At 46.4% G+C, this 21,085-nt stretch overlaps 1 protein-coding gene across 1 annotated transcript; it reads right to left on the bottom strand.

The window, feature by feature from the left end:
• Positions 1 to 561: 561 nt before the first annotated feature.
• ARL6IP5 (ADP ribosylation factor like GTPase 6 interacting protein 5) lies at positions 562 to 19,251 on the bottom strand. The gene is made up of 3 exons (XM_040359206.1): positions 19,013 to 19,251; positions 4,435 to 4,652; positions 562 to 2,033 (listed from the first exon to the last, which is right to left on the bottom strand). The coding sequence occupies exons 1-3, from the start codon at positions 19,225 to 19,227 to the stop codon at positions 1,861 to 1,863; spliced, it is 606 nt and encodes a 201-aa protein (XP_040215140.1). The 5' UTR covers positions 19,228 to 19,251; the 3' UTR covers positions 562 to 1,860.
• Positions 19,252 to 21,085: the final 1,834 nt, after the last annotated feature.

Below are 21,085 nucleotides of genomic sequence, written 5' to 3'. Positions count from 1 at the left end.
TGTTCCCTGGCCAGAAAAACAGACCTTGCATCAAAATGAAAGGTCTGTTTATTCTTTAGCCCCCATGTAAAAATTAGGCAATAAACATTAGAGGGAGAGAAAAAAAAAAACCCTTCCAACCCGTGAGTGTTTTTCTGGTGAGATCCAGGGAAAGCTTGGTATCCTAAATCTCACTAGAACAGGGATATGCAATTAGTGGATCTTCAGCTGTTGCAAAACTACAAGTCCCATCATGCCTCTGCCTGTCATGCTTGTGGCTGCCAGTCTTGCTATGCCTCATGGGACTCGTAGTTCTGCAACAGCTGAAAGTCCGCTAATTGCATATCCCTGCACTAGAAGATATTCCTGTGCCATGATTTGGGGGCCCTTTTTCCCCAAGGATCTTGTTAGAAGGCCACATCACACTTGCCTTGGCGCTGCAGGCAGAGGATGGAATAGAAGGCCAACAAGAGGGGAAAGCTAAAAGACAAATGGCCCGTACACACAATCCGAAAACCGCACGACAGATCGCCCATTTTTTATTTATTTTTTGCATGCATGCTAGTTGCATATCAAAAATGGAGCGGTTACTAAAAGTGAGAAAAATCCTTGTATGACAGAATAGGAGAAAAAAAATAGTGATGTCATGTGTTATAATGTATTTCTATTGTATTTTGGGACGACAACTGCACCGATTCAAATGAAAATTGTACAATCTGGTATCGTACAAATTTTTTTTTTGCGTTGTCCGATCAAATGAACCGTTGTGATCGGCTCTCAAAAGCTCTGTATTAACCATCGGATTGCTTCGAAAGCGGTATTTTTTTGTCCGATTTTCGGATAGTGTGTACGGGCCATAAGCAAACTTAATATTTAGATCCAAGGACAGCTTTATAGCTAAGCTCTGGGTTTATATTTAAAAGAAAAAAAAAACTTTTCAGTTGGGTAACATGCAAGGGTAACATGCCAATTTCTATGGGTATCAGAGAAGGCTGTATTACTTTCCGTACTGGGCGCCCTTTTGGGATACACCAATACTGGACCAGTCATATGTATGAAGGAAGCTTGCTGGAGCCAGGAATAAGGTACAGTACATATTTCCCGTTATTCTTGTACATTCTAAACTCAACAAGCATTCAATCCTTCTAGTGTGTAGGGAATTTTTATTTTCCAACCCAGAGTTCAAAGTTTGGCTAATAAACTGGTATTGCTCCTAAATCCTTTATGCATTTATTAATACCTCTTTAAAAATAATCAATGATCCCTTGTACCAAGTGCCAATGACATTCTATGCTCAGTCCAAGAAAAGGAGTAACAATCCTATAATATATAAGTTATAAAGCAAGTAATATTTAGCGACCGTTACAAAACAAAGAAATCATCAATTCAATAACATGGAAAAGAAGGGACAAAATCAACCCCCGATATGCAGGGTCACATCATCCCGCAGGGAAACGAGGCATGGCGGTCATTTTACAGCGACCAAAGCAAGCGCTGTGTAAAGGAAACTTAACACTTTTAATGTCTAATCATACTGTAACACTGGGGGTAACACCTCTAAGTGTGGGGCAGTGGATCCCCCAAATTTCCTAAAACCACACAAAATAATGGAGCGAGTGGTGGCAAGGGGGAAGCTGGTGGAGTCTATCATCAGTTGCGGCTCTGAGACAACGAGGCAAACAACCTTATTGGTAACACAGCAGGCCGATTGCTTCATACCATTAAATACAAACAGCATTAGATTGTCTGACAGTATTCTGGGGAATAACATACATGGCAGTGAGGTGCTACTGCCGGTATACACAACTGAACCAAAACAGAAAAAAACTTCAGCAGGTAAGTGGAACGTTTAATGATCTTGGGGTTCCAAGACCGTTCATCTTATTCCTTTAATTTAATTAAGGAGTCGGCTATTTTCGCAAAGTTTTCCTCCTGCTGCTCGAGAGCGTCAAGCACGATCCCCATTGGAGTCTTCTTAAGTCCGGCGCTCTCTATCTTATTCTCCAGCTTGTTCTTTATGTTACGGAGCCTCAGGGAGGCATGGATGAACATTACTGTTGAGGAAAAGGATAAAGAAACATAATGACAATATGAAGATAGAGACCATCTGACCAAAGCAGCTTTCTTGGTTAAATGTTAGATGACAGCTAATGGTGGGTATAAAGGGATATACTTAAATCGCAACTTAAAGGAGAATGTCACCCAAAGGCAGACGTTCTGCTTTAAGGCCTCCTCCCTCGCTGCTCTTTGACACTTTCCATTTCTTTTGGAGGGGGTACCTGGTTTTGTTTCTTGGACACATCACAGGTCCCAGAAGACTGCGGGACAATTTACAATGAGCAGCTTGGCTTGCGTATGTGCAGTGGCCACCCGTCTGTGAAGCCGCAAGCAGTCACAGCAGGCTGCCCACAGTTAAGATGGCGGCGCAGAGGACTGAAGATGATTCCCCAACGCCCCTTCGGGTGAGCACAGTGCTGGATCTTGGTCAGGGGACAAGTCCAGGGGGAAAAAGTGTGGGAACTCCCACCCAAAATCCACTTCCCCACCAAAAAAAAATAATAATTATACGCTCATATGCATAATTACTAAACCGCGTGTTTTTTTTTTTTACTCACTGTACCCTAGTAATCCTTTATGTTACTAGGGTACATAAAGCAAGTTCTTTCTAAATCCTGCGATAACTCGCGTCAGACCTCCGCAATGTCTCCTGGGAACAATGACAAAAGCTCCTAGGAGACATTGCGGCATCGAGGAAGTGACGGAATACCCGCACACTACCCGATGAATCCATATACAGGAAGCAGCCAGTAACATAAAGGATTACTAAGGTTCGCCTGCCCCTGACAGTGACCCAAGCTGGGCATCGCCGCTTAGTAAAGGATTGGCTCGGGCGGCTCTAGTCCTGCAAAGGGAACCGAGTTCCTGCTGTGAAAAAAGTGCAGGAACTCCGTTCCCACGCGTTTCAGCAGGACTTGAGCCCTGATCTTGGTACAGGTAAATGTCTTTATTAGAAGTCAGCAGCTACAGTTTTTACAGCTGCTGACTTTAATTTTCAGAAAATCGACTGGAGCTCCTCTTTAAAATTACCTCCAGGCAAACCGCTAAATAAACACTGAAATACATATAAGGGAGCTGCTTTAAATGCAAAAGAGCTTGTATTTCTTTCCACTTATTCTGAATATTTAGGGCTTATGCATACTGCAGCTCAAAGAAGCTGCTCCTACAGGCGTTTGAGGTTTTTTGAGCTTCCATTTTTCTCTGCCTGGAAACTCCCCTCCATGTTAGCCAATGTGTCCAGGCACACTATAGCCGTTTACAGGCATATGAGCTTATAGGCAAAAAAAAAACCCTTTCTCTGTGCAGCAGCCCCCCCCCCCATACTTACCTGAGCCCCTGCCCAATCCAGTGAAAGGCTTTCAGATCTCTGGGGACTCTGCCTCCTCACTGGCTCCCGCTGCTGTTAATCACAGCCACTACGCCAATTAGGGGAGCGCGCCTGCTTGAGTGCCTCCACTGCACTGCAAGCCGCTTGCTCTGGGGGCACTTGGCAGCAAGGGCTAGTAGCACCGGCAAGGGACCCGAGAAGAGGAGGATCGGGGCTGCCCTGTGCAAATCCACCTGACAGAGCAGGTAAGTACAACATGTTTTCTTTTTTTTAAAGAAAACTTTAATATCACTTTAAACTTCTTTGTATGCCCTTTAACATCTTTGGTACCACCTAAAGGCCATATATTTGCCTTTATTTTCTGTATGGCCCTTTGCTGTTGAGCACAAGGTAGTTGATTCTCCATGCATGGTTTTATGTCAGACAACCTTTGACTAATGACATGACACCGCTTCTTGTACTTAAAGCGGGGGTTCTCCCTAAAACATTTTTTTTTCTTCTAGCATTTCATTCAGCATAGTAGCGTGAGCTACAGTATGCCTTTATATTTTTTTTTGGCGCCGTACTCACTCTGTAATCGCGTAGTAAATTTTCAGGGGAATGGGCGTTCCTATTCAGAGGGCTCGTGATTGACGGCCAGCTATGGCGCGTCACGCTTCACGGAAATAGCTGAAATAGGTGTTTGCTCTTCACGGCGCCTGCTCAGTCAGCTCCGATGTCTGTGCGCAGACGCCGTATAGCGCCGGGAAGAGCCGAGACCTACTCCGGCTATCTTCGGGGAGCGTGACGTGCCATAGCCGGCCGTCAATCATCTTCCCTCTGGATAGGAACGCCCATTCCCTGCGGGGAGTCGGAATCTTCACTATAGGATTACACAATGAGTACGGGGCAAAAAAAATAAAGGCATACTGTAGCTCGCGCTACTATGCTGAATTTAATGCTATAATGTTGTTACTGAGGGTGAACCACCGCTTTAAGTCCTAGGTACTAACAGATATCTGCTCCATTTTTTTTTCAATAAACACATTGAAACAAAATAGTAGAAAAACTGCTAAGTGTAGGAAACTTACACAAGAGTGGCAAAGAAATTCCGAATACAAAAACCATGACGCCCCCACACAAGGATATGACGAAGTAGCTGCACAGCATGATAGACATGACAAATACGGTTGGGTATTTCTTCTTAAATTTCTTGACGATGTCCCTGTTGTGCGAGGTCCACACGAAGGCCAAGAAGACCAAAATCACCACCGTGGCTCCCAGGATCATGTTGAAAGGACTTAAAAACCTGAAAAAACAATGAGAGGCAGAAAAGCCAAAATTATTTATTTTTTGCAGAGGATATTTGTTTGATCCATATTTTTATCCAACACTCTCTGGCTGCCATGCAGATGTCCTTCAAAACCTTTTTGGTCAATGACCCAAGAGAGACCAGGAATTTAAGATTTTATAACATTCAGTTTTCGAACGATTGTTTGTAGTTCGTGACCCAGAAAGTATTGAAGCCAGACACAGTCAGGCAACTACCGTATTTGCCGGCGTATAAGACGACCCCCTAATTTTCCAGGAAAAATTTTGGTTTTGGGATATACTCGCTATATAAAAGACTACCCCCTTCCTACTAGTCTTTCTGGAAGCTGAGGGGTAGCCGGAACCGCTGACAGAAACAGGCTCCACTCTGCCATCACTTGCCCCCACTCTGCCATCACTTGCCCCCACTCACGTTTTGCTGATTTGTTTCCAGGCCGGTGACAGTCTCCGTGCTGCAAGCGTCCATGATTTGAAAGCCACGCCTTCTTCTCAGTGTGTCCTGTGATAGACGGATGTCCTCTCGTCCGAGGATGAGAAGGCATCTGTGATAGGAGGAACACAGAACAGAGGCGCTGCTGGGAAGATTTGTGTTCCGCCTATCACAGGACACGCTGAGAAGAAGGATCGGCTTTTAAATCATGGACGCTCGCAGCAGACGGAGACTGTCACCGCCGTATAAGACGACCCCTGACTTTGGATGCATTTTTTTCCATCCAAAAAGTCGTCTTATACGCCGGAAAATACGGTATTATGCAATGATGAACTGATATTTCTCGTATGACAGGTATACTAAATATATTTATCTGTAAAATAATGATCACATATAAAACAACCGAAATATAAGAAAACAGTTCATATAAAAGTTTTATAAAATATAAAAATAAACAAAATTGACTATTATATGTGTATGGGTGTGTGTCCCCAAACGCAGGGCAAAGATGGCCCTCGCACCAGTGTAAGCATCGCCAGGGTGCATGTAAATGAGGCGTTAAAGTCCAAAACTAAAATTCTATAGACACCAACGATCTAATGCTAACCTATCTAGCCTTGTAAAGAAGAAAAAAAAAATCAAAAAAAAATCAGTATACATACCTTTTTGGAAGCCGATCCCACGCTGAGCTTTCAGTTGCGGCTTCACTGTGTAGGCGTGTACAGAGGACACTGGCGACAACGGAAGCCCCATAGTAAGTCTATGGGGGACATCACTCCCCATTAATTTCACAGCCATTGTCGGCTGTGACCTCTGCAGAGCTTATGCCGCCTGAGATCGGATCGGTTTCCAAAAAAAGGTATATGTTATGTATGTATCTTTTCTCTTACAGGGCTAGATAGGTTATAGTTAGATTGTTGCTGTCTATAGATGCATGAATTTTAGTTTTAGCATGGACTTCCACTTTCATTGAATCTATTTATGCAGTGTGTTACTGTGTCCTAAAGTCAATCCGGTATCAAATCCCTTTACTGTTAGGCAGAACCCACAATGTGGAGAAAAATAAGGATTGTTTACACCTACACCTTATTGGTTTGAGAAAGTCCCAAATCCTTGTTTTTCTCCACATTGTTCAGCCAGAGGCCTTAATTGGTATAGCTAGCCTTATAATGTCCAAGGCCCAAAGATGGTGACCTTTGAGCTCTCAAAATGCATTTTCTGCTTAAAAACTACTATGTACACATGGATCAAAAAAAAAAAAAAAGGGGGGGGGGGGGACGGGTTCTAGCCTTCCTTACCCCATGATTATTGCTGAAAATTAAGGGGAACCGATCCCAAATTATGTGAAATTTTAGGCCTTTTCTTCCCTCTGGTTGTGTACCAAGACAAAGTGATGGAAACTCCAAACTCTGACAGCTGTCACCAGAATAAAAAGGTGAAGGCGGTAAATGACTTCCACTTGGAACACCTCTTTTGGTAAAAACTAGGGAAGAATTTCCTCTTAAGTTGGATGAGATGGAGATCGCTCTTCCCAGCTCATGTTGTATCTATTGGGACAACCCCAAAAGGTTATGAAAAAAAAGAAAAAAGGGGAAAAGAAAATAAAACCACACACAACAAACTGATAGAGGTTTTAACCAACCACTCCTTACTCAATCCAAAAATAAAGTTTTTGGCTTTGGACATACTATAATAAAACTGGGGATCCGGGGGAAATCCGATTGCCTCTCGGGGGGATCAGGAAGGAATTTTTTCCCCTGCTGTTGCAAATTGGATCATGCTCTGCTGGGGTTTTTCGCCTTCCTCTGGAAGAACTGTGGGTATAGAATTGGGTATATGGGATTGTATGATATTATTGTTATTTAATTTTTTTATGGTTGAACTGGATGGACTGGTATCTTTTTTTTTAACCTGACTATGTAAAATGAATAAGAATAAGATGAATTGGGTTACTTGTATTGGGTTAGTGATGCAAATTATTGAAGCCTTTGGATCACCATAGAAGTCACACAACTAGCATTTACAAAATTCAACCAAGGCAGCCTATATGTACTCAATACAGGTATCCTTTACCGAAACGTACTTGGCACAAAGTGGTAACTTTAGCACTTTTACAAAGTTAAAACCCAAAATGGAATCCTATAATTCTCCTTTATCATATGCCCAAAAATCCAGCATGGAATCTTAGAATTTTCCTTTATCAATGCCCCAGGAATCCAATATTAAATCCTAGAACTCTCCTTTATCAAATCCCCAAAAACCCAACATGGAATCCTAGAATTGCCCTTTATCAAATCCCCAAAAACCCAACATGGAATCCTAGAATTGCCCTTTATCAATGACCCAGGAATCCAACATGGAATCCTAGGATTTGCCCTTTATCAATGACCCAGGAATCCAACATGGAATCTTAGAATTGCCCCTTTATCAATGCCACAGGAATCCAACACGGAATCTTAGAATTGCCCTTTATCAATGACCCAGGAATCCAACATGGAATCCTAGAATTGCCCTTTATCAATGACCTAGGAATCCAGCATGGAATCTTAGAATTTTCCTTTATCAATGCCCCAGGAATCCAATATTAAATCCTAGAACTCTCCTTTATCAAATCCCCAAAAACCCAACATGGAATCCTAGAATTGCTTTTTATCAATGACCCAGGAATCCAACATGGAATCCTAGATTTGCCCTTTATCAATGACCCAAGAATCCAACATGGAATCTTAGAATTGCCCCTTTATCAATGCCACAGGAATCCAACACGGAATCTTAGAATTGCCCTTTATCAATGACCCAGGAATCCAACATGGAATCCTAGAATTGCCCTTTATCAATGACCCAGGAATCCAACATGGAATCCTAGAATTGCCCTTTATCAATGACCCAGGAATCCAACATGGAATCCTAGAATTGCCCTTTATTAACACACCAAAAACCCAACATGGATTCTTAGAATCCTCCTTTAACAAAATACCAGCAATACACACACACAAAAATCTGAAACAAAGCTGAATTCCTCTTCTGTCATTCCCAGAATCTTCTGTCAATGACGACTTGGTGTTGAAAACTAGTGACTCAATTGGCTCGGATCCATCAGAGCGATACACGAATGATCATTTGAAAATTTCCAATTTAGCCCTCCACCTGCTGTGGTCAGTCTTTCCTCTCTTGCATGAAGAGAGCCTGGCTGCCTGTATGCGTTATGTCCAGCGCAGCCGAGGTGGGGGTTAATAAGTGCTGGGTTATATTTAGATCACAAATAGCTACGTTTCTTGGTATGGAAAAAGTGAATACGTTGAAAGCCACAAGCACTGAATGTTAACAGATGTGTAGAGACGAGAACCAACACCCAGTATTCACAGCAAGAAAATCAAAGTCTTACTAATGTGCTTCGTATTCTCAATGCTTATTCTACATACCAATGCCTCCTTTGTAGGAAAAAATACAAGTTTATAAATCTCTGCAGTATGATCCATTTATTATTTGGCTTTTATATTGGCTATTTTATTTCCATTTAGATTTTCTAAATTACATATATATATCCCCCCTAAAACTATACAATGTACCATATTTATCGGCGTATACCGCGCACTTTTTTGCCCTGAAAATCAGGGCAAAATCGTGGGTGCGCGATATACGCCGATACCCGCGCCGAGTTTTGAATACTGCGCCGGCATATACCAAACGCAGTACACTCGTGTATAGTCGCCAGTCTCGGCTACTCCCGCGCTCACGTCCTGGACGTACAGGACGTGAGCGCGACAGTAGCCGAGCCTGCCCGAGTGTACTGCGCTCGGTATATGCCGGCGCAGTATTCAAACTCGGCGTGGGAAAGCGGGAAACGAGCGAGGAGGACGCCGGACCCGACGAAGAGGACACCCGAAGCCGCAGACGGACGCCGGACCCGACTAGGCCGCCGATGAACGCCGCGCAAGACACCAAAACTGTAAGTACAAAATCCTTTTTTCCACAGGAATTTCTGGCCAACTTTAGGGGTGCGCGCTATACCCCAATAAATACGGTACTTTAGATTTACCAAAACTATGCACAGCGAGGACCTACCTATTCAATAATAGTCCCTCCACCCATGCCAGCGTGATATCTATAATCCTGGACTCTGACCTGTCCTTCAGGCCCCACGCCCAGTTACTGTTCAAATCTTGGAAGCTTCACTTCCATAACATTTCCAATATTTGCCACCTTCTCAAAGAGGTTGTAAACCCATAACAACCACTTTTACCTACAGGTAAGCCTAGATTAAAGGGGTTGTAAAGGAAAAAGTTTTCACCCTAATGCATTCTATGCATTAAGGTGAAAAACTTCCAACTATACCGCCCCCGTTATACTTACCTGACCCCTCGAAAGTCCCGCGCTTGGCCCCCGACATCCTCTTCGCTGCTCAGCCTGGCCGTTGATTGGCTAGAGCGGATGGATTGAAAGCAGCGCAGCCATTGGCTGGCGCTGCTGTCAATCACATCCAATGATGCGGAGCGCCGAGGGGCAGGGCCGAGTGATACAGTGAGCGGCTATGGCCGCTCGCTGTATCACGGGAGCGTGCCGGCAATGACTCCACACAACGCGAGGAAGCTCACATGAACGAGTGGAGTTATTGCGGGGAGGACCAGAGACGACTGACCCCAGAAGAAGAGGATCGGGGCCACTCTGTGCAAAACGAGCTGCACAGTGGAGGTAAGTAGAACATGTTTGTTATTTATTTTTTATTTTTTTACAACCCCTTTAAAGGCTTACCTGTAGGTGCTCGAAATATCTCCCAAACCTCCAAAAAGCTATTAATTCACTCCCTGTTTATCGCTCACTTTGACTATTGCAACTAGCTCCTTGTTAGCCTACCTCTACACACGCCATCACCATTCAGTCTATCACAAATTTCTGCTGCCAAACTCATCCACATTACCAACCACTTGGTTTCCACCACCCTCTCTGCCAAGGTCCCAACCGGCATACAAAGCCAACTGCAAGTGAGCTACATCAACAACCATATCTCAGAATAGCACCCAAGCCGTCTTCTTAGCTCCTTGCAAGATCTCCTGCTCTCCAACTCTCTTCACCACCTCCTTCCATGCACTCCGCCATTCCTCTGGAACTCCCTACCCCAATCTGTCCAGTTATCTCATACTCTGTCCGTCTTTGGGTGGTATAAGGTATGAGAAAAAAGACTGAAAATTCTGTAAAAAAAAAGAATTTTTCTTTGTTTCTGTTATAAAATGTAGCAAATTTAGTATTTTTTCTTCATTATTTTCCATAAATGTGAAAGATGAAGTTACGCCGAGTAAATAGATACCCAACATGTCACCCTTCAAAAATTGCACACGCTCGTGGAATGGCGCCAAACTTCGCTACTTAAAAATCCCCATAGTCGACGCTGCAGGGTATTGTGGGGTATTGCAGAGTAGTGTGGGGTATTGCAGAGTAGTGTGGGGTATTGCAGAGTAGTGTGGGGTATTGCAGAGTATTGCACAGTATAGGTGTGTAGTATTGCACAGTATGGGGTAGGGGTGGCTGAGCAGGGATGGATGGATGGATGGCTGGCTGGATCTGTGACTGCATGTGTCACAGATCCAGCCCACAGCACTCGTGCTGCATCTGCTCTCCCCCCCCTCTCCTCTCACACTGTACCGTTCGGTACAGAGAGGGGAGGGAGGAACCGGCGGCATCACATGACGCCGGTTTGTTTACAAGTGATCGCTCCGTCATTGGACGGAGCGATCACGTGGTAAACCGCCGCTATCAGCGGCGATTTACCGCGATGCGCCGGGTCCTCCGGACCCGGCGGTCACGGACATTTCCGTGTGCGCGCCCCAGAGGGCGCGCGGGAGCGTGATTCTGGGAGGACGTCCATGGACGTCCTCCCAGAGTTAAGCAACCTACTTGTAGATGTATATCGTCTATAGGGCGGTTGTTAACTGGTTAAGGAAAGCCTATCCCGCGTCTCCCTTACAACCGGAATTTTAAATTTTCCATCAACTCATCCCAATCTAGTTATTACTTCTCACTTGTCTGTGTCCTTTTTAGTTTGTAATCTCCCACGATCAAGGCCCCCCTAATATTCTTGTTCTGAATTGTATTATAACTGTTCTGTCTCCGTTTAAGTCTGTAAGGCGTTGCACAAATTGTTGGCACTACATGAATCCTGCATATTAATTCAATGTCCAATCAAGCAGGACCTTGCACTACCTAGGATCAAAAGGGGACTTTATAATTATACCCCAAGTATATCTTTAGAACCCAATCACCCTTTGCCATTCTTGTTTGTTGTATTAACACAGGGCTCGACAAATCCCGGTCGCCAGGGCGACTAGAAATAGGGTCCTGGCGACTTGGCTTGGAAGGGGGGGCAAAAAAAAATAAAAATAAATTTTTTTGTGTGAGCTGGCGCCATCTGGTGGTGAGCCGTTGGTATTACAAGTTAAGCATTACAAGTTAAACAGCAATTCTAATGTAATTTTTCACTATTTTCACTGCCATCTTCTTCCCTCTAATTAGAACCCCCAAACATTATATATATTTTTTTATCCTAACACCCTAGAGAATAAAATGGCGATTATTGCAATACTTTCTGTCACGCTGTATTTGCGCAGCGGTCTTACAAGCGCACTTTTTTTGGGAAAAAAAAATACACTTTTTAATTAAAAAATAAGACAACATTAAAGTTATCCCCATTTTTTTTTATATTATGAAAGATAATGTTACGCCGAGTAAACTGATACCCAACATGTCACGCTTCAAAATTGTGTCCGCTCGTGGAATGGCGACAAACTTTTACCCTTTAAAATCTCCATAGGCGACGTTTAAAAAATTCTACAGGTTGCATGTTTTGAGTTGGAGTTGGTCTAGGGCTAGAATTATTGCTCTCGCTCTACCAATCGCGGCAATACCTCACATGTGTGGTTTGAACACCGTTTACATATGCGGGCGCTGCTCGCGTATGTGTTCGCTTCTGCGCGCAAGCTCGTCGGGACGGGGCGCGTTTTCTGGCTCCTAACTTTTTTAGCTGGCTCCTAGATTCCAAACAAATTTGTCAACCCCTGTATTAACATATGTTGAGTTATGGGTAAGGCGCGGTTTACATATGTCCGGGCACAGTTTCCTTGCGATTTTAGTCTGGTGCCGTTTCGTTCACCAGTTCAGGTGCGATTAAGGTGTTCATTTTTACAGTGTATGACACTTAAATTAGCACCTGAACTAGACTGAAAAAACGTGGAGGCTCCCTTTAAAAACAGACAGCAGTCGGCCTAGACATATGTGAACCGGCTCTACAGAAAGCAAATTGGATGTGGTTCAAAACGCAACCAATTCGCATATATGTAAACTGAGCCTTAACGTTTGGTGCAGAAAGGAAGCCCATTTATTTTGAATGCAACAGATTGGACATAAAAAAATAAAAACAGTAGGATCCCTACTGTGTAAGAAAAAATACTGCATGTACCTTTTTTTTTTTTTTATATATCCAATCTGTTGCATTCAAAATAAATATATTCATTTATTTTTTATTTTTTACCACTTAACCCCCGGACCATATTGCTGGCCAAAGACCAGAGCACTTTTTGCGATTCGGGACTGCGTTGCTTTAACTGACAGTTTTTGCGCTATAAACAAAAATAGGAGCGACAATTTTGAAAAAAATTAATATTTTTTACTTTTTGCTGTAATAAATATCCCCCAAAAATATATAAAAAAAAAGTTTTTCCCCCTCAGTTTAGGTCGATATGTATTCTTCTACATTATTTTTGTGTAAAAAAAAAAAAAAAAAAAAAAAAAAAAAAAAAATCGCAATAAGCGTTTATTGATTGGTTTGTGCAAAAGTTATAGCGTTTACAAAATAGGGGGTATTTTTATGGCATTTTTATTAATATATATTTTTACTAGTAATGGCGGCGATCAGCGATTTTTTTTTCGGTACTGCGACATTATGGCGGACACTTCGGACACCTTTTTGGGACCATTGGCATTTTTATAGCGATCGGTGCTATAAAAATGCATTGGATTACTAAAAAAATGCCAATGGCAGTGAAGGGGTTAACACTAGGGGGGCGGGGAAGGAGTTAAGCACGTTCCCTGGGTGTGTTCTAACTGAAGGGGGGGTGGCCTCACCAGGGGAAATCACTGATCTTCTGTTCATACATTGTAGGAACAGAGGATTAGCATTTCCCCCCCTGACAGGACCGGGAGCTGTGTGTTTACACACACAGCTCCCGGTCCCCGCTCTGTAACGAGCAATCGCAGGTGCCCGGCGGCGATTGGGCACGCGCAGGGGAGCCAACCTGCTGCCGTACAACGACGGCGGCAGGTCGGCAAGTAGTTAAAGCATCGGTATCGGGCACAAATGTACCCAATATTACTTCAAATGGGTTTTATGAGGGTGATGATTTCAGCTGCAGGCATTACCCCGGTACTGTTCTTTAGAGTGGACGGTCGGCTTTATTGTAGCCACAACTGATGCGGTTCAGCAGCCGCTCAGCTGTTATTACAAGCAGTGGGAGGGGGTGGTCCCCCCCTCCCGCCCAGGCTCTCTCGTCCCACCGGGAGGCCCGAGCAACCAGCCGGGAGGCCGATGCCTTGTTTGGGTCTCGGATATAGTAACCTGAAAGCTATGTCTTACCGGATTATTGGCAGCTTAAAAAGCGCCAGTTTTAAAAAATATAAACAAATCAAAAATGCAGATCTTGACGTTTTGAATACTTTCTAGTGCAGAGGAGGGGTTTGGGGGTCTTATAGACCCCCGATCTCTCCATAAAGAGTACCTGTCACTGCCTATTACCGTCACAAGGGATGTTGACAGCGCAGAACCAGAAGTCATCAGCTTATATTGGATTACAGGAAAAGTGTTCTATTTCTGTGTACAGGGAAAGGCCTTCTAGAAGTATTACCATCCGGATAAAGAACACTGCCAGAGATCACAAATGGCATTAAAGAATTCCCTTGCTCTGCCAGTAAATATTGATTGCATCCGTTTCCAAGCCAACTAAACAAAACTCAGGTTAATAAGTTGGGTGACTCAGGAGGAGAGAGGGGGGGGAGGAGAGAGGGGGGGGAGGAGAGAGGGAGAGAGAGAGAGAGGAGGAGAGAGGGGGGGGAGGAGAGAGGGAGAGAGAGAGAGAGAGAGAGAGAGAGAGAGAGAGAGAGAGAGAGAGAGAGAGAGAGAGAGAGAGAGAGAGAGAGAGAGAGAGAGAGAGAGAGAGAGAGAGAGAGAGAGAGAGAGAGAGAGAGAGAGAGAGAGAGAGAGAGAGAGAGAGAGAGAGAGGGGGGGAGAGAGAGGGGGGGGGGAGAGAGAGGGGGGGGGAGAGAGAGGGGGGGGGAGAGAGAGAGAGAGGGAGAGAGAGAGAGAGAGAGAGAGAGAGAGGGGGAGGAGAGAGAGGGGGGAGGAGAGAGAGGGGGGAGGAGAGAGAGGGGGGGGAGAGAGAGAGGGGGGGGAGAGAGAGAGGGGGGGGAGAGAGAGAGGGGGGGGAGAGAGAGGGGGGGGGGAGAGAGAGAGGGGGGGAGAGAGAGAGGGGGGGGAGAGAGAGAGAGGGGGGGGAGAGAGAGAGGGGGGGAGAGAGAGGGGGGGAGAGAGAGGGGGGGAGAGAGAGGGGAGAGAGAGGGGGGGAGAGAGAGGGGGGGGGGAGAGAGAGAGGGGGGGGGGAGAGAGAGGGGGGGGGGGAGAGAGAGGGGGGGGAGAGAGAGAGGGGGGAGAGAGAGAGGGGGGGAGAGAGAGGGGGGGGGGAGAGAGGGGGGGGGGAGAGAGGGGGGGGGAGAGAGAGGGGGGGAGAGAGAGGGGGGGGAGAGAGGGGGGGGAGAGAGAGAGGGGGGGGGAGAGAGAGAGGGGGAGAGAGAGAGAGGGGGAGAGAGAGAGGGGGGGGGAGAGAGAGAGGGGGGGAGAGAGAGAGGGGGGAGAGAGAGAGGGGGGGGAGAGAGAGAGGGGGGGGAGAGAGGGGGATTTTTTAACGATTAATTGTGCAGCTCTAATGTATATGGCCATCGAACCATTTGTGGAATTTCTTTTAATCCCTCGAAAATAAAGCATTTGGATAGCTAAGAAAATTGATTGCTTCTAAAAGGGGTTTTATAGTGTGTGGAATAGCAACTTTTTTTTTTTTTGTCATTGTCATTTTCACAGCAAAAAATGCATTTAAATTGCATTGTTTATTGTGAAAATGACAGCTGCAGTTTGGGAGTTAACCACAAGGGGCGCTAAAGGGGTTATGTTTCACCTAGTGTGTGTTTACAACTGTAGGGGGGTGTGGCTGTAGGTCTGACGTCATCGATTGGGTCTCCCTATAAAAGGGATGACACGATCGATGCAGCCGCCACAGTGAAGCACGGGGAAGCCGTGTTTACACACAGCTCTCCCCGTTCTTCAGCTCCGGGGAGCGATCGCGAGGGGGCGGCTAGAAACGAATAGCCGCGCCGTCGTCCCGGATCGCTCCCAGACGATTTCCGACCGCCGCATGTACTGGGGGGGGTCCCGAATCTAGGCAGGGACGTACGGGTACGCCCATCTGCCTGTACGTGCCATTCTGTGGACGTATATGTACATGCGGCGGTCATTAAGTGGTTAATCTAGGCTTACCTGTAGGTGTAACTTCTCCCAGAGGGTTTACAACCACTTTAAGCTTGCATTCACACCTAGGCGACAAGTAACGCCGCGTACGCGGCGTATTTTGCCGTGATTCGTTTAACTTTTTTTAACAAATAATTTCCATTGCTGTCTATGGCCGAACACCAATGCCGCCTGAAAAAAAGGGTTCGGGACTTGTTTTCAGGCGGCAGGCATACGGCGTTTCGGCGTTCGATGTGAACCATCTCATAGACAGCAATGGAAATTCGCCCCTCCAGCGTATCGAGCGTTTTGTCGCCAAGGTGCGAATGGAGCCTTAAGCTTGTAGAAGTTTTCATTCTCCTATGAGGATGCAGGACCCCTGACTCTGTCTGGACAATGCTGATTGGCCCAGTGCTGATCACCGCAAAAAAAAAAAAAAAATAATAATAATTAAAAAAAAAAAAAAAAAAAGCTGTGCAGCTTGCCTCCAAAGCTCTGTACTATAAGTAGATGGCTTGGGGACTATGGATGAAGGAGAGGATCAGAGAAGACAGGATCAAACAGCCTTTTTACACAATGCAGAGGATTAACCCCTTGGATTCCACAGCGAGTATAACAAGCAGGCTTTACTGCATATACAGACTGATTTTACTGTTGTGGCTTTAGTTTAATACACTGAGCATCATAAAATAATGCTGCTTCCCGGAACTTCCCGTCTTCACAGCAAAGTGGTAACAGTGGACAGTACAGTCTCCAGCTAGTCCGTTGGGGGGAAGGAGGGGAGGGCTTCGTCATCCTAGTCTATGTGGCTGTGTGTTTCTATTTATGTACACAGTGTAGAAAGGCAAGGGTGGCTCCATAGGATGCCATAAGAGAAAGAACGCCTGGGGCAGGGGTCCTGGCACCAGCCTAAACTGGAACATAGACCAGGATTAAAAGATAAAAGAAGCTGCATAATCAGCGAATGATTAAATCTGCTGCCAAAAATGTGCTTAAAAAAAAAAAAAAAAAAAAAAAAAATCGGAGTTTATAGTGAATGTAAAGGATTTAAAAAATAAAAAAATTAAAATGCACAGCGGCCACTTCTTGGGTCCCATCGCCAGTGCTCTTGCCGCCTCCTCCTCTCTGTCCAATGCCCCCATGGCAAGGTGTTTCCAATGGGGGCACTAGTGTGTGCTCGCTCCTGAGCCCCGATGCTGCGTCCATTGACACGGCCCGCCCCCCATCCTTGGCTTTGATTGACAGCACTGGGAGCCAATGGCTACTGGTGCCCTAGCAAAGCCAGCGAGACCCGAAAGGGAGGGGAGAAAAGAGCTGCAGATGTGCACAGCACTGGATCGAATGAGGGGCTCAGGTCAGTATAAGGGGGGTGCAGGGCCAAAATATATTTTTTACCTTTTTAATAATAATAAACTGTCTACAGATTTTATACAATTAAACAAAACACTCCAATGAAAACAAACATCCACAGAAGAGGGGGAAGGGGACAGAAAATCATACATTTTATGGTGAAACCCTGGGACAGTCCCCAGATATCGGGCACAACTGGCACCACCGGCTGCAGCACAGAACGATGAATTCAAGTTGGAGCCGATGATCAGTGAAACTATTTATTTATGGGTGCATGCTCAGCAGAGGTCATGAGAAATGCTCCATGTCCAGCGTCCTATGAATATCCTATGTCGCATCCTGTACAGTCCATGCTGAGCCTTGTAGTCCCCCAGCTGTCTGTATCTGATCCTGTACAGTCCATGCTGAGCCTTGTAGTCCCCCACCTGTCTGTATCTGATCCTGTACTGTCCATGCTGAGCCTTGTAGTCCCCCCAGCTGTCTGTATCTGATCCTATGCAGTCCATGCTGAGCCTTGTAGTCCCCCCAGCTGTCTGTATCTGATCGTGTACAGTCCATGCTGAGCCTTGTAGTCCCCCCAGCTGTCTGTATCTGATCGTGTACAGTCCATGCTGAGCCTTGTAGTCCCCCCACCTGTCTGTATCTGATCCTGGACAGTCCATGCCGAGCCCTGTAGTCCTCCCAGCTGTCTGTATCTGATCCTGTACTGTCCATGCCGAGCCTTGTAGTCCCCCCAGCTGTCTGTATCTGATCCTGTACTGTCCATGCCGAGCCTTGTAGTCCCCCCAGCTGTCTGTATCTGATCCTGTACTGTCCATGCTGAGCCTTGTAGTCCCCCCAGCTGTCTGTATCTGATCGTGTACAGTCCATGCTGAGCCTTGTAGTCCCCCCAACTGTCTGTATCTGATCCTGTACTGTCCATGCTGAGCCCTATAGTCCCCCCAGCTGTCTGTATCTGATTGTGTACAGTCCATGCTGAGCCTTGTAGTCCCCCCAGCTGTCTGTATCTGATCCTGTACTGTCCATGCTGAGCCTTGTAGTCCCCCACCTATCTGTATCTGATCCTGTACTGTCCATGTGTACAGTCCATGCTGAGTCTTGTAGTCCACCAGCTGCCTGTATCTGATCCTGTACAGTCCATGCTCAGCCTTGTAGTCCCCCCAGCTGTCTGTATCTGATCCTGGACAGTCCATGCTGAGCCTTGTAGTCCCCCAGCTGCCTGTATCTGATCCTGTACAGTCCATGCTGAGCCTTGTAGTCCCCCCAGCTGTCTGTATCTGATCCTGGACAGTCCATGCTAAGCCTTGTAGTCCCCCCAGCTGTCTGTATCTGATCCTGTACAGTCCATGCTGAGCCTTGTAGTCCCCCACCTGCCTGTATCTGATCCTGTACTGTCCATGCTGAGTCTTGTAGTCCACCAGCTGCCTGTATCTGATCGTGTACAGTCCATGCTGAGCCTTGTAGTCCCCCCAGCTGTCTGTATCTGATCCTGTACAGTCCATGCTGAGCCCTGTAGTCCTCCCAGCTGTCTGTATCTGATCCTATACAGTCCATGCTGAGCCTTGTAGTCCCCCCAGCTGTCTGTATCTGATCGTGTACAGTCCATGCTGAGCCTTGTAGTCCCCCCAGCTGTCTGTATCTGATCCTGGACAGTCCATGCTGAGCCCTGTAGTCCTCCCAGCTGTCTGTATCTGATCCTGGACAGTCCATGCTGAGCCCTGTAGTCCTCCCAGCTGTCTGTATCTGATCCTGGACAGTCCATGCTGAGCCTTGTAGTCCCCCCAGCTGTCTGTATCTGATCCTGTACAGTCCATGCTGAGCCTTGTAGTCCCCCCAACTGTCTGTATCTGATCGTGTACAGTCCATGCTGAGCCTTGTAGTCCCCCCAGCTGTCTGTATCTGATCGTGGACAGTCCATGCTGAGCCCTGTAGTCCCCCAGCTGTCTGTATCTGATCCTGTACAGTCCATGGTGATCTGTCAGTGTCTCCCTGTGTGCTGCATCATGCTCGGACTCACCCCACCAGGCAGATGACGGCGGCCGCCAGGGCCATGTAGTTGGTCTGGTAGTAGAGCAGGTTGCTCACCACCCTGTTGTTCCATTTGGAGATGTCTTTGAGGTCCGGCCGGGAGAAGCGGTCAGAGCCCGGGAAGAAATCATCCCAGGCCCGGAGAGGAGCCATCTGGACGTCCATGTTTCTGCAGGTCTGGCTAAAGCTACATCTACTGCGCATGAGCACTCAGCCCATCCGCAGCCCAATGACTTCATTCAACTATCTACTGCGCATGAGCGCTCAGCCAGGGCTTGTACTGCCAGTGAGCACTAGAGGGCGCGGTGTGCTACTAAAAGTCGCCATGTTGTGGCTGGCAGATTAAAGAGAACCTGTCTGACCACTTACATTATTCCTAAGGCTGGTCATACAGGTATCAATCCAAAATATTCAGCAAATATCTACATTGAGGTTAGATTAAGTCATTATCTATAAATATTCACTACCATTTGGTTTGGCAAGATTGAACCCAACATGAAAGTGGGATTAGCAGAATTCTAATAGCCGGCGCTCAGGTTTATTGTATGCACAGCAAATTCGCTCATCAAGGCCAACTTGTGCAATAACCGCAACGTCCCTTGACGTTCTGTTCCTGCCGCTGACATTTTTTCCCAGTCTTCTTCTGGGTTGAGCATCTTTGGCCATCTTGATTGGCCAGCCCATTGTGACATACCTTTAGAGCATGCACAAGGGAGTGAGTTCATCCCGACACCCAGTTTAGATTGTACCTGAGCTGCGCATGCATGGCTTAGTGTACATTAAAATTAAGCTAAACATACATTTTCTTAATTGGACCCTTGCTTGCATTTTCTGCTGAGTGCTGGTCTTTGGCCATCTTCATTGGCCAGTGCAGGATGATGTCACACCTGTGCAGGTGGCGGACTGACCATTCGGGCTCTTGGGCACTGCCCAAGGGCCCCATGCCACTAGGGGGCCCCATCAGGGTTGCCAGCCTCAATAAAACCAGGGACAGTATGTAAAAATCTGTGTTTTTTTACATCTGTCCCTGAAATGTCCCTTACTGACATCCTTTTGGTCTAAATATCCCAAGATTATAGCTGCCCCGCCTCTCCAGTACCTGCTCAGTAGGGTGCCCACGTGTCCCGGATTGCCCGGGACTGTCCCGCAATTGACATGTCTGTCCCGGGTCCCTTCATTCCGGGACAATACAATGTCCCGGAATGAAATAGAAGACACATCCACCCCCTACTAACTAATAACTACATTTCCGGAACTGGTTCCTAGGGCATCTTGCAACCAGTGACAATTTACTCTCAGACAGTGAGACCGGGAGCGAGGCCTACGCCTAGTGCAGCGCTGCTGTCCCCACCCACCCCGTCACCTCCTCCTTCTCTGGCACCCAGCGTCAAGCAGCAGGAACTGGTGTGATATTCACTCTCCAGATAGTGACGCCACTCCTTTCCTTCTACGCACGCGGGTCATGCAGTGGGAGTGACAGCAGCACTGCGTCTGGTGGCAGGCTATGGGTGGCAAGCGGCACCTCATCTGGTGGCAAGTGGCACATTCACCTGAAAAATAACCCGTCTCCAAATTCCCCATCAACCCGAGACTACATTTGCCCCCGCCCCCCCTTTTTTGGGGGAAGGTGAGAGAGGGGTTGTGTCCCTGAATGGCAGTTTGGAAATGTGGTCACCCTACTGCTCAGTGTGTGTATGTATACTGTGTGTGTGTTCTGTGTGTATGTATACTGTGTGTGTATACTGTGTATGTGTGTATACAGTACTGTGTGGCCCCATAATCTATTGCCCAGGAGGCCCAATAATCTCCTATTGCCCGGGGGCCCCATAATCTCCTATTGCCCGGGGGCCCCATGACTTGTCAGTCCGCCTCTGCACCTGTGCATGTTCAGTCGTCAGTAATCCTGGCACACATGAACTGTGCATCTCTCCTGCAACAAACTAATTCTGCTTTAAAAAAAACATTGCTGGCAGTCAGGTAAGAAGAGACATACAGACAGGAGTGTGTCCAGGTTAACTGCTGCTTAAGGCAGCTATTGTGCCATCCCCCAACCCCTGGAAAT

This window comes from Rana temporaria, chromosome 7, assembly GCF_905171775.1.
Source record: "Rana temporaria chromosome 7, aRanTem1.1, whole genome shotgun sequence".
Lineage (NCBI taxonomy): Eukaryota > Metazoa > Chordata > Amphibia > Anura > Ranidae > Rana > Rana temporaria.
Note: the sequence above shows the minus strand (reverse complement) of the source record. Positions and strands in the feature narration are given on the sequence as shown.